The sequence below is a fragment of the Neltuma alba genome, unplaced genomic scaffold, assembly GCF_004799145.2.
Source record: "Neltuma alba isolate B1F8T4 unplaced genomic scaffold, ASM479914v2 tig00013642_pilon, whole genome shotgun sequence".
Classification (NCBI taxonomy): domain Eukaryota; kingdom Viridiplantae; phylum Streptophyta; class Magnoliopsida; order Fabales; family Fabaceae; genus Neltuma; species Neltuma alba.
The window spans coordinates 31196-44751 of NW_021637823.1; the positions used below are offsets into that span (position 1 = coordinate 31196).

At 34.6% G+C, this 13556-nt stretch overlaps 1 protein-coding gene and 1 long non-coding RNA gene across 4 annotated transcripts; one reads left to right on the forward strand and one right to left on the reverse strand.

The window, feature by feature from the left end:
• Positions 1 to 1430: 1430 nt before the first annotated feature.
• On the reverse strand, positions 1431 to 6034 carry LOC114738643 (uncharacterized). Of its 3 annotated transcripts, XR_003739551.1 has the most exons (5): positions 5904 to 6034; positions 3976 to 4242; positions 3388 to 3581; positions 2086 to 2668; positions 1431 to 1958 (listed from the first exon to the last, which is right to left on the reverse strand). It is a non-coding gene; the product is annotated as an uncharacterized LOC114738643 (long non-coding RNA). The 3 variants fall into 3 exon arrangements; XR_003739549.1 differs by having other exon boundaries at positions 1431 to 2668; XR_003739550.1 differs by having other exon boundaries at positions 1431 to 2668; positions 3388 to 3587.
• Positions 6035 to 10582: 4548 nt separating this feature from the next.
• On the forward strand, positions 10583 to 12250 carry LOC114738642 (L-type lectin-domain containing receptor kinase VIII.1-like). Its single transcript, XM_028926706.1, has 4 exons — positions 10583 to 10938; positions 11037 to 11162; positions 11298 to 11425; positions 12156 to 12250. The coding sequence occupies exons 1-4, from the start codon at positions 10869 to 10871 to the stop codon at positions 12174 to 12176; spliced, it is 345 nt and encodes a 114-aa protein (XP_028782539.1). The 5' UTR covers positions 10583 to 10868; the 3' UTR covers positions 12177 to 12250.
• The last annotated feature ends 1306 nt before the right edge of the window (positions 12251 to 13556 follow it).

Below are 13556 nucleotides of genomic sequence, written 5' to 3' on the forward strand. Positions count from 1 at the left end.
ATGAGGTAATCTCTTTACATGAATTCTTTATTTTGAAAAATATCAGATTTATGACAGCTAGAGGAGATTTGACTCCAGTTATTTTGAGAGTTAGAACAATGTACTGGGATTGCTTTGTCTTTCACAATAAATGGAAGTCAAATCTTCTGACTAACTGTTAAATAAACACGATATATACTAAATTTAGCATTTATTATGTTTTTTTGTACTATCTGTATTGTAGGCTGCTACATATTCATAATGCCTACAGCCCAAGCAAGTGTTCTAAGTAATAATCTTGATATGCATTCTAAATTTCTCTTTTATGGCAAACGGTCTTGTCACCTAGTGACATAAAAGCTCCTCTATAAATGGTAGATCAAGGGTTTGATCCTGCTTGCAGTCTCAGGCTATTAGTACCTACCTCTTTAATTTTGTTTTTAAAGAAATCTGTTTTATGAGAATAGAATGAGAGTAAAGCATGTTAATATCAAAATACTTTATGCATCTTATAAATCTCTAATGAATTATGGCTTATCAAGAGTATCATATACTCTTTGGTTTGCGTGCTATCTCTCATATGAACAGTAACTGATACTGAAGTTATTCCACTCTGGTCCTTACCACATCAATTTCTAAGGAAATCAAGCCCATGGAATCCCTGCTAAATAACTGCCATGGAATGGGCATGGATAGCCACAGCACAATGGGAGCTTCACCACAGAGTTAAATAAGTATTGTACAAGGAACCAAGACATGAATCCTTGAAGAAAGGGAAACCCCAGGCACGTACTGACATTTGAAGCCCAAGGACAAACCATTCTGTAACCATCTATGCTTTTTTTTTTTTAATTAAAAGGACAGGCACTAACAACTTGAGATTATAAGCAGAATTGAACCGATGACCTCTCAGTTACAATCTATAGAAAAGCATCAATGCTATTATACTACAAAGCGTTTGGCCTTAAATTAAGTTGAAGCCTACCTTTTTCTTTTGAGTGGAATGGTGTTTTCACTTTTGAAAGCATTGCATTGATTATGGCCCCCATACTCAGCAGGTCTACGACCTTAAGCACCCAAGAAAAAAAAAAAACCAAAAAGAAAGTGGGAGTATGGTAGGTTCCATTAATTGTTACTTTCGGTGGTCGTTAATCCTCTATATAAGTTATAACTTTTGAAATAGGATTAGATTTTTTTATAAGTTGCATTTCGTACCTATCTGAAAATTAAATTTATCTCTTTTTTTTTCATTTTTTCTTCCATGTTTGCATTAATTTCATTTTTACTATTGTCATAATCATATTCACATCATACTTTCATAATTCAACCACAAGTTAATATCAGATCTGATCAATTATTGAACAATTAGGAAGGGATGCACATGACTGCAAAATTAAAGAGCATTCGTTGATCAGATTATATCTAATAGAAAGGATTTATTCCTCACGACGTAATAAATCAAAGTTTAAAAGTGCTCACATTTTAAGGATTGATAGTGTTTCAAATAGACTTAGTAGAATAAGAAGATACATGTGCTTGACACCAAAAAAAAAAAAAGAGCAAATAAAGAGCATCGTTGAGTTTTACAATAGCTATCATGGAATAAATGAAGCATTGCTGAATCTTTCAATTCATCAGTCTCATACTTACCAAAAACAAGTCATACGATTAGAAAAATGCAGTAAATGTACCAGAATGACCAGCCACACCGACGGTCAATTAAGACAAGTCTCTTGTGTTTCAATGGTGCAAATACCAAAAATTATCCAGATGTTCTGAATGGGATGAAGTTGGGTATTATCAGAAGCAATAGACTTGTTCTTTCCATGCGAAATCCAGCATTCACATATTGGCGCATCTAGAACTTCAGGTGTGATAAAGAAAAGCTATTAAGAAACCGATCACGATTTGATTAGTTCAGCTCGAGGCCTCCATAATCCCAGCCTGTACTTGTGTGCATATTTCAATATTAACTTCCTCTGCAAAGCAAAAACTATAGGTTACAAAGAGTTCGCATGTAGGCCCCACGCATTTTAATGTCTTATGGTCCAAAACGAATATCAATTAAAGGAGTCTTGAAACAAGATAGTGGAAACATCACAAAACCTTTATTTCTGCCAAAGATAAAATGGTCATATCCCTGCAGCCTGTTTAACAAGCCAGTGAGTTATCGTTCTTCAGCTAGGTCCGAATAATCTAACAGAAAAAAGCCACCAAGAAAATCTAATCTCCCATAAAAGGGCTGAATAATAGCTCACATAGATTCCCTAATAATCAGTCCAGTACGTATATATTACAATGAAATCAAAATAACTGAGCATACTAACCCCTAGGAAATTGACACCACATCCTCATAGAAATTGACGACGCATAATAAACTCACTCAGATCATTGACAACACATTAGGCAACATATGACAGCATGGCAGGGAAGTTACTCTTCATAGCATAACCATCCCTATACCCTCCAAATTTTCTCTTCTTTCTACTGTATATAAGTCGTGGCATTCTATCAGCGACAGAGTCAATCAAGGGGTAGAATGCTATGTAGTACGTTAAGGAAGCACCTTTTACCCATATAACCACAAAAGACCTGCTATTACTAAGCGCTAGCCACAAACAATTGCTTGAAAACTCAAGTCAGTTCAACTTTCATACAAGGGAGCCATCAGGAACCTGCTTCCAATCAGCTGTAAGAAGATGACGTGCAACATCAGAACGCAATATAACACACGCACTAGTGAGATTTACAATTATTTTTAGCAGCGGAACAAAATAAGACGGTTGACATCTATCATCCATTTCAATAAAGGTGAATTCAGATTCCAGCTGCTTATTCTTCTAGAATCCAATAAAGTTCTGTACATGAAGCATAGCTATAGGACATAATCATACTGTCAAATTATACCAGCAAGATGCCAGGAAATAATGCTGCACTATTGGCATACTTTCTGGCGAAAATTGGGTAAGCATCCATTCTGAGCCAAAAAATAAAAAGGTAAAAACACGAAGCTAACAGATTCTAAGACAAATTCCAAATAAAAAGGACCTGAGCATAACAGATCTGGTTCATAAAGTGGCATTTGGTGGGAAAACAAAAATATTAAAATTTGAATAATGACACCAGCCAAAGAAAAGAAGGATTTAACGAACAGAAACAAAGTGTATGATAAATCCATAAATTTGTACAAAAAAATAGAGACAATAATGAAAGTTCAGCAACAAAGGTGTTAAGAGAAATTACCAAGAATTTAAAAATTTAAGAAATATCTTGAAGACACAAGATATTGGTCATTGACATGACATATATGCATGAATATTAAGGCATATGCATAGGTGCTTTTACAAATGATAATATGTTCTTGTATCTGCATGGAGAGAAAGCAAGCAGAGATGTGATTGGGATTACATGTTTGCAAGGAAAGCCCAGCTTCTTGAGCTTGAGGGTACGACAGACGAGAAGCTTCTGGAAGTCACCAATTTCTGTTTCAAGCTTAGCAACATGGGATTCAACTCCATTCCCTATTCCATTTACAAACTCGGGGATTCCAACCTTTGCGGCAGTAGCAAGCGTCAAAACAAGACTTTATCGTATCCATAGGTCTGCCACTTAATAACAAGAAGACTTATCCACATGTGAGGACACTTTAAGACTGAAGAAGCATGGTCACTTATTTAATTCTAGAATAGCTAATCCTGGGTAAGGCTTAAAGCAGGTTATTTCTCCAAGTTATACAAACTCAACAACGAGAAAACAATGAAACCCTCATTCCCATTTATCCCAACGAATGGCAGCACTAAGAGGTGCAAGAGATTCAAGAGGGGGGGGGGGGGAATCAGATTTTGAATAGACCAGCTATTACGAAGCTAAAATCTACACATTGACAGGGCCTCTTTTACAATTACCAAAATTGTCCGATATTTTTGCTTTGGGCATATCAAATAGTGAATGAAAATGAAGCATGGAGAAATGGTAGAGAAAGGAAGGAGGCATTACTGATGTACGGAGCTGATTTGGAGAAGAATCTAGAGGAATAAGGTGCAGAAGGACCTAGTGTTGATGTCAAATTTGTCCCAAAGATTCGCGGCATCCACGCCATATTGCAGCCTACTGGTCTTAAACCTTTGCAAAGCCTAGCCAACTCCAACCTCAATCCCAGCCAATGCGGGAATGAAAGTGCGCAACTCCGTCTCTGACCTCAAGTGAAGTGAGTAGATGAATACAATTCCTGTCCAGCGTCTCTACAGCAGCGATCTTGTCCGGCTGCACAACATAACGGTTCAGAAAATATATGCTGGCATTGGTATTGGTGGAACTAGCTAGGAAAACTTATAATGAAGTAAAAGTTCATAAATTCTTGAGCAAAGTCTCACAGCTTCATATCATTTAGTGACGCCAAAAACTATCAAAGTCTGGTCTTGAGCTGCAAATAATTTAATATCAGGATCTACTATTGATCAGGTAACATTAACAACTACAGCATGTATGCAACATTGTGCTACATCATTGTTACCTGAACTTAATCAAAGAAATCACACTTGAAATCGCGGACACCGAGTACTGATAAGAACCAATCCGCAAAGGAGAAAAAGAAGATCGTAACGAATTATAGAAGAATCAAAACATCACACGTTCTGGCACAGGGTAGGAAATTCCTTTGGCCTAATGGATATTCCAAACGTAGTCAGTCGAACGATTAGTTCAATATGGCATCGAAACATGTATCGATCCTCCTCGATTGGGGATGAATTCATTGACAGAAGCAATAATTCAAAGAGTCACAAAACCTCATAGCACGACAATTTTTAAAAATAGAATTGTAAAATGTTAATAGTGAAAATATGTAAGAAAAAAAAACTCTTCCTAAATATTATAATATTTTAAATTTAAAAGGTATTAAATATTAATAGTGAAATTTTATAGTACATATTATAATATAAAAGGTATTAATTTAAATTTATTTTTATGAATTTTTTTACATTGAAATCATTATAATTTTTCATCCATTCTATCTCAGCTTTCGCTTACAGTGGAACTTACTCAGCGCTATTTAGTATAAGCACTTATAAATTTAAGTTGAGATAAAATTTCTCTTTCCAATTTATTTTGTATTTCAAAAATTATAATTAAAAAGTTGTTTTTGAGGATTGTATAAGTCTTTTGTCTTCTTCCACTTCTCCCTGATGATCACCACCTTTTCAAAGTGAATCTGAAATAGATATCTCCTTATTTAATTTTATTAAAAATCTATTTTGGAATCGTTTGGGTAGGAACAAGATTATAGTTTTAAAAGTATTTTTCACAGTATACAAAATAAATATGTTGAGAAGTTTGTCTCAATTTATAAAAAAAAAATATTTTTCTGTGAGTATAAAACTAAATGTACTAGAGAAATTTTGTCCAATAAATATATTTGGGAATCCTAATCATCATTCCAACAAGCACTAAGCATGCATCCCCACTGCCAAAAACAGCTTTTTGGGTTTTATTGAGCCAAGTAACCTTTTCGAGCAGAAGCTTTACCTCTAATTAAACTAAAACAACTCTCTTACTAGTTGTTTAAACATAATTGACTCTCCTTTCTCCTTCTTTTCCTCTCATTACATGTATGTTTTTGGGGGTTGGGTGGGTTTAATTTAGTATGCACTTGAAACAGATTTTAAAAAATAGAAGAGGAAATCAGATTAATTAATATAGCTTGCAAAATTAAGGCAGAGAACTAATACAAGGCAGCTAACAACATGAAAAATGAGTTAACTAGACATAATTTTAAGATTCGAAGAATCAGACCGGATCGACTGATTCAAATTGAAGACTAGTAAACGGGCCTTTGGTTTAGCAGATGAATTGTTCTCCAAACAACCCGGTACAAACAGGAAAAACTCGATAAAAACCGGGAAAACCCGCTACGCCAAGCGACTTACCTAGTAGCTTTTTGGTCTTTGAAAACCTGGAGTAGAAGATAGAGTTGATGAAGAAAGGGAGAACCAGTAAAAAGAGGAAGGAATTGATGGCTTTGAACAGAGCACGTCACAGTAAATGGAGGAGGAGGTTGCAATGAAGCACCAAAATGAAAAAAAGATAAGAAAATCAAACTGAATAAGCCTTTAAAAGATGAGAAATGGAAGAAGAAGACGAAGCAATGAAGTAAAAGCAAAACCTGGAAATTGTTTTCTTGCGTGAAGATGATGAGATGAGACGAAAGGACAAAACCGACAGAAAGAGAAGTGCGTGGTTAGAGTCTTGGGTTGAATATGAGTTAAAAAAAAAAAAAAAAAAGGGATAGACGCAAGGTGGATATCTCTCTGAGGCTGGGAGCAATTAGCAAGGGTCAATAATTAAACATCTATAGGTAGCATCCTCGTGCCAATTTCACAATAGGGGCAAACGGTGCCTTCAAAGTAAACGGCAATGGTGAAAGTTATTATTTTTTGGGTGAAATGTGAATATCTATTAAAAGAATCAATTAATGATTCACAGACCAAATAATAGAAAAGAAGCAAAACAAGAGTCCCACTTGAGGGGATAGAGTCACACTCAAAACATCAACATGCAAAATAGGATAAAGAGTCTTCGGGAAATAAGTTGGATAATAAATGGGCAACCAAGAGGCAGCGATAATATCTATATACAATGAGTGGCTAGGAAATCAGCACTCGTATTACTTTCACTATAATAATTGCTGCTTTTAGATAATCCTCCTCTCATAAATATAAAACTCTTTTTATAATGTAATTAGATTGTAAAAATAGTTTTATATTTTAGACTGAAGGATACTAGATTATTTGCTTATAGCAACTGACTGTTTTCCCATACTAGTTTTAGAGAAAATCTCACTTTTATTAATTAGTCTTATTATAAAGAGCGAGTCCTTGATCATAAGAGGTCAACGAACTTTTGACTTGTCTTGAATCAATGGATTTCAGTGGCTATTGCAAAGAATTACTTTTTTTTTTTTTTCTTGGGATAACAAAGCGAAATCGCCATTGTGTCCTTTTAGGTGGCCAGCTAGGATGTAAGATGATGGTGACGTGATAAAGACGTGAGTTGGGGTTCTTGGAGCGTCTTGTGACTTGTGAGGTTCGAGTTAACAGTCAGCACATTAATAATTAGTCATGCCAGTACATGCTGATCATGACGATGCAGATTTTAATCAGCTCAACCCATGACTTTGGAAACACTAATAATCATCACTTAGATATATACATATATAGATATATAGGCCTCTAACGCATATGAAGGGCCTGTTTGGTGTGGCATTCAAAATGATTTGCAAGCATCTTTTGTGTAAATAAAAACAAAACTCTTATAATATATTTATCTCATATTTTATAAGTTACAGTTAAAAAACTATTTATAAATTATTTTAATTAGGTCCTGAGTAAAAAACTCCCTGTATATATTTAGATAATTAATTAATCATATCTCAAAAAGGGGGTCAAGTGTGATTGTAGAGAGAAAGAGAATAAAACGAAATGTCTTAGATCCAACTCTAAATCACGGAAGAGATTTTATTAAATTGAACATTTTCTGACTTTACTTTTCCATCTTTCCTCCATCATCTCACCGTAACTTAATAAATGTTTTTACAATAAATGTTGCATCATAGAGATGCAAAAACTTAAAAGAAAACAAGAACAAAACAAAGATAAAATTGCATATTTGGCTTTATAATTTATATAAGATTTCAATTAATTCTTTAATTTTATAAAGTGTTTTTTCCTTCAATTTTTTAACCCTAATTGTTAATTTCGTTAGCATAAAATATACAATATTGATATTCCAACTTCAAATCTAGACAAAGTATCCTGGAACCTGCATTTGGCTTGCCGATGAGTTCAATTTTTTGGCCTAAAATTTATTGTCTGGGTGCAGCAAAGAAGACGCCAATCAGTTCGGCGGCCTTCCTTCCTCCTTCACCACAACCAGTTCGGCGCCTCCCTCTCTTTGTCGAACCAGAACCAGCTCCGCAGCTCCCTAAAAGCAGAGAACAAGATCCCTCTGGCTAAGACGATGATGAAATCTTCCCCTCCTTTCGAACCAGTTCGGCCGCCTTTTTTCTTCAAGACCCAGCCGAATATCCCTTAGACAATGATGAATCCCTCTGTCAATTCCTGATTCCCTTCTCCTCGCAAAGCCCTCAGCTCCCTTCATCCAAACGCTGCGTTCCCCTCTTTTCAAATGTCCTCCTTTCTGTTTGCCATCACCCGAACGGCGCGTCCCGCCCTGTAGAGGAGCAAAAAAAAAAAAAAAAAGACAACTTTAAAGCAAAGCAAATAAGATAAAAAGAAATAAATAAACTAACAGAAATTGAAGCAGAAGGAAACAAAAATAAAATAATAAAATTTTAACTCTTAAAATTATTTTAACTACTTTTATTTTATTTTAAAAAACTAAGAAACTTATAAGATGATATCCAAATCATGCTCAAAATCAAATCGTTTAATTAATTCTTAGAAATCTTTTAAAATGTATTAATAACTCTCTAGAAATCATTCAAAATATTTTTTAAAGATATTTAAAATAATGAGTTATCAGTCACCCCTCACCAACGCGAGATATATTCAAAACCTCATGTAAAACATTCAGTTGCAGTGTTCTTCAAACACCATGCTTACCGAAGACAGCTAGATTCCTTCCTTCATCTCTCTCGCTCTCTGAAAGTAAGAAACACATCATGCTGCCTCACCTGCGACAAAACCCTTCTTCTTCTTCTTCTTCTTGTTGAGCTTCACAGTCTGGTCATGGTGGACTCTGGACGGCGTCGTTTCAGACCCTCAGACGACTCTGGTGACGATAGGTGCAGCCAAATCAACGTCAGCGACGTGTCCATCTTCCAAGACAACCTAAACGCAACGTTTCGAAGCATGAGAACGCAGATCAGCAACCAGAGCAAACACTTCGCCACGGAGCAAGTAGTGGAGGGTAACACCCCACTTATGGCCTTTTCCAGTGCAGAACTACCTCTCCATCGCCGACTGTCTCTCTTGCTTTGACTTCGCCGCCGATAAGATTCGACACAACTGCTCCGCCGCCTCCAATGGTGCCCACATCACATACGACGGCTGCTTCATCAGGTACGGCGCCAACTTTGACTTTTCTTAAATCGCTGAATTGACTGTATAGTTTGCCACTATTTGTTCAAGACAGGATAAAAATAATAGTATAACTAATACAATTATTAACAATACCTTATTATTATAAATAATTAACTTAAAAAATTCTCTTAATTTACTTAAATTAATACTTCTTCCAATTCAAAATATAAGTTAAACTTTATCCATTATGTTTATCAAGAAACTAATTAAAATCAATTTAAAATAATGGGTAAGATATATTTGTTTTCCTAATACCACTCTGTTCCTTTTTATAAGTCACTTGTATTCTAAAACTACAAACCAATAAATATATTAAATTAACCAGTTTTTTTTAATAAGAATATTAAAAGTTGAGAGAGAAGGGGATGGATTGCATAGGAAATGAAAAGTTGAGAGAGAGAATGGAAAGAGAAATTAATTAATTTTTTATTAAATTAATAGGGATAAAATTGAAAAAAAATCATTAATTATACTATAAGTGACTTATATTTTTTAAAACAAACTTTTGGGGTACAAGTGATTTATAATAAGGAACAGAGTGGTATGCCCTTATCAATGAAGAGAATAAGTGAAAGATGTAATAAATGAATTAAAGAGGAAAAGAATATATGAGGGTAAAATTGGAAAAAAACTCATTAAATGTTTGAACAAAAATGAATGTTATTTTTATAAAAAAAAATCTTTTTAAAAAGTTTAGCTTATATTTAAACCAGGAGTATCTAGCTATTATATCAAGAAGTTGAGTTACTACATTATTTTGCTTCCTTCGTCTCCACAAAAAGTCTATCCAATCAGAGAAATGACAAATATGACCCACTTTGAATGCTCTCAACAGTGATTGGGTTGAGAAGAGACTGATATCCCTTTAAGAAATTTTTTATGTTTGGGTTTTACGAGTAGGTAAAGAAATGCAGAAGAGCAGCTCGAGTCAAATAGTACCTGGAATTTGAATTGCATAATTAGTTATTCAGGATATCAGTTGAGCACATACATGGGTGACACGCACAACACGCGTATTTTGGATGACTAGTTATGATGAAGTCTTTAATGATTGCAAGCAGGATTGTACCTTTTCAGAATCCAAATTACCTAAAATTATGGTATTAAAACATAACTTGGGTTGGCCGGTTGGACCAGTGAATTAGTCTGATCTGGTCAAGAGTTTGAATAGGTTGACGGGTTGAATTTTATACATATTTTTCTTTGCTAAGCTTGAAACCCCACTCTTCAGAGTTAATGCCTTGTCTATTTAAATATTACTCATTTACAGAGTTATACATATTATCTTTTTTTTTTGGCCAAAAAGTATACATATATCTATATTTTATTGTACATGTTATTTTAATAATTGGGTTGATTCCAATTTAATTACGGTTACACCATCGACTCTCTTGAACTAATAAGTTTCCAGTACCTTGCCTAAAATTAATTAGAAACCTGATTTTTCATGCATCTTACGCAGGTACGAGAGCAGTAGCTTCTTTGACCAGTCAACAGACGCGGGGCAACAACATTAATTGCGGGAATGAAACAAGAAACTCAACTGAACTTGCTTCAACTGTGCAACAAGTTCTGAGGAATCTGGAAATAGCCACCCCAAGAATCCCAGGTTACTTTGCAGCCACCAAAACGACAGTACCTAACAGCAACGGCTCAAACATTTATGCCTTTGCTCAATGTGTTGAGACTCTCACACAAAGCGGTTGCGACAATTGCTTGAACATTGCCTTGAGAAATTTTCAGATTTGTCTCCCAAACTCAAATGCTAAGACTTTTGATTTCGGCTGCTTCATGAGATATTCCACCACTTCCTTCTTTGCTGACAATCAAACCACTAACATCAATCACTTCTTGAAACAAGGTGGATTATTACAGTAAACTTGAAATGGCTTCCATATATATTTTGCATTGGCTTTCGGTGAAAACTAAGTGGGTCAACATTTTTCTTGTGATTTGTAGGAGATTCAAGCAAGAAGAAGGCCGTTATTATTGGTGGAGTCGTTGGAGGAACATGTTTTATTTTGATTATACTAGCATTATTTGCTTTGTATATGCGATCAAAGTCATCGAAGATGGTTCCTAAAGGTAAGATAACCGAAAATGGTCTTTATTATTTAATTTGAAATTATTTAATGTGATTATCCTTGCATTAATTGCTTTGCATATGATTTGTTATTGGCTGCGCGAGATTTTTTTACTTTAATTTTATTTTCCTTGCAGGTGATATTTTGGGAGCAACTGAGTTAAAAGGCCCTGTTAACTATAGGTATAAAGATCTAAAGTCAGCGACAAAAAATTTCAGTGAAAAATATAAACTAGGAGAACAAGCCTTTGGTGATTTGTACAAGGTAGACCTCATAAAACTTTTTTTTTTTAATTATTACAGTTGATGTCATTTATATCGGGAGACACTTGTTGGGCTTGTTGCATTGAGGTTGTTCTTTTTTCTTTTTTTTTCCCGGGTGAACACACATAGGCGTGCTATTGTTTGTCACACTCTGCCAAGATTTCATTAGTTCTTTAATATTTTTGTCCTCTTATATGTGAATCGGGCTCATAAAAAAAAAAAAAAAAAAAGCGAAGGTTGATCTTTCACTAAAAGGTTATAGTTCATTTCAAAATTAATTTATTGTTAAACATCTGCACATTCTGAATGAAGATAAATAAAACTTTCTATAAGCATGTTTCTTTTTCTTTTGGTGAACTATAAGCATGTTCTTTAGTCTTAAGTATAATGTCTTTGTTGAACAGGGGTACTTTGAAAAATGGAAAGGTAGTTGCTATCAAGAAATTGGATTTAAGCCAATCCGAACAGATGGAGAAAGATTTTGAGAGTGAAGTGAAGTTGATAAGTAATATTCATCATCGAAATATTGTTCGACTTTTGGGATGTTGCAATAAAGGCCAGAGAGACTTCTGTTTACGAGTACATGAAAAACAACAATGTTGGCCAATTCTTATTTGGTACAGACAAAATCAATCTGTTAAATGAATATCTTATATTGTTTTGAGAATCAGCTTTAATTCTTCTATTCTTCCTTTATCCTTATTTCTTACACTGTGAAGTGATGAAAATAGGTGAGAATAAAGGGTCTCTGAGTTGGATGCAACGTTATGCGATAATTTTTGGCACTGCAAGAGGTTTGGCATATTTACATGAGGAATTCCATGTTTGTGTTTTACATAGAGATATAAAAGCTAGCAACATCCTATTGGATGATGATTTTCAACCTAAAATTGCTGATTTTGGACTAGCAAGGCTTCTTCCAAGAGACCAATCTCATCTTAATACAAATTTTGTTGGAACAATGTAAGTGAATGCACATACAAATATCCTATTTATTTACTTTTATTATTATTAGAAGAAATCATGCGTTGATGATAGAATGGAACATTGCTATCACACCTTTACATACTTTTCATTATGCAATCAGTGATATGTTTTTTTCAGGGGATATGTGGCACCTGAGTATGCAATGCATGGACAATTATCAGAAAAAGGTTGATACTTATAGCTATGGTGTTGTAATCCTAGAAATCATAAGTGGACAAAAAAGTAGTGCATTGAAGGTTGATGATGAAAGTGAATACCTCCTCCAAAGAGTAAGTAAATTCCTAGTAGTAAAACATGACAATGGATTGCATTTCATTGAACAAATTTCAAGTGCTGGATTTAGTGTTCAGACAATTAACCTTTTTTCATTATATATATGATCACTTGATCCCAGGCTTGGAAACTTTATGAGAGAGGAATGCATATAGCATTTGTGGACAAAACCTTAGACCCAAACGAGTATGATGCGGAAGAAGTAAAGAAAATAATAGAAATTGGGCTACTTTGCACGCAACATCCCCAAGTCCCTGCAGCAAGGCCAAGAATGTCTGAAGTTGTTAGAATGCTGAAAAGAAAGAGCTTAATGGAGCACAACCAGCCAACTATGCCTGTCTATGTTGATCCTACTTCTTGGCCCAAAAGAGACACTTCTGTCACTCACAGTTCGTCTTCATCAAATGCTGTTCTCTCTACTTCCATTTTATCAGGAAGGTGATTTGCTTCACACGCATGATCATACAATTAGCAACGGAAAAGTAAATAAATTGTTCTTCTTCTTCTTCTTCTTCATTCCATTACTCAAGATTTGATTACAATGAAACGTCAACTTTGCAGTTAGCAATTTTTGTATGCAATGATGGCCACTTGGCCTATGGTGTAAGATAAATCAGTGCCTTTGATTATGTTGTGTACTCAAATTGGTAATTTATCTACATTGAATATCTACATGTTAGCTTTTGCTTAAAACACTCTTGATATGATGCAGCTAGGCAGATAATATCTTCATTAACTACCGGCCGTTCCTGAAGATTATTCTACCTAACACTCACTAGTCAATATGAACAGGTTTATATGAATATACTACCTACCTTCGGCTCTTATATAAACTAAGAGCTAGTTGAATATTCAATTTAGTCTTAAGTATA

What these genes read in the sequence shown, in the direction of transcription:
- LOC114738642 (XM_028926706.1), top strand. Translation starts at nt 10,869, where the DNA reads ATGAGATATTCCACCACTTCCTTCTTTGCTGACAATCAAACCACTAAC. An exon ending in ATCGAAGATGGTTCCTAAAG is followed by an intron (nt 11,163 to 11,297) that starts GTAAGATAACCG and finishes TTTTCCTTGCAG; the next exon opens with GTGATATTTTGGGAGCAACT. An exon ending in CCTTTGGTGATTTGTACAAG is followed by an intron (nt 11,426 to 12,155) that starts GTAGACCTCATA and finishes TGATGAAAATAG; the next exon opens with GTGAGAATAAAGGGTCTCTG.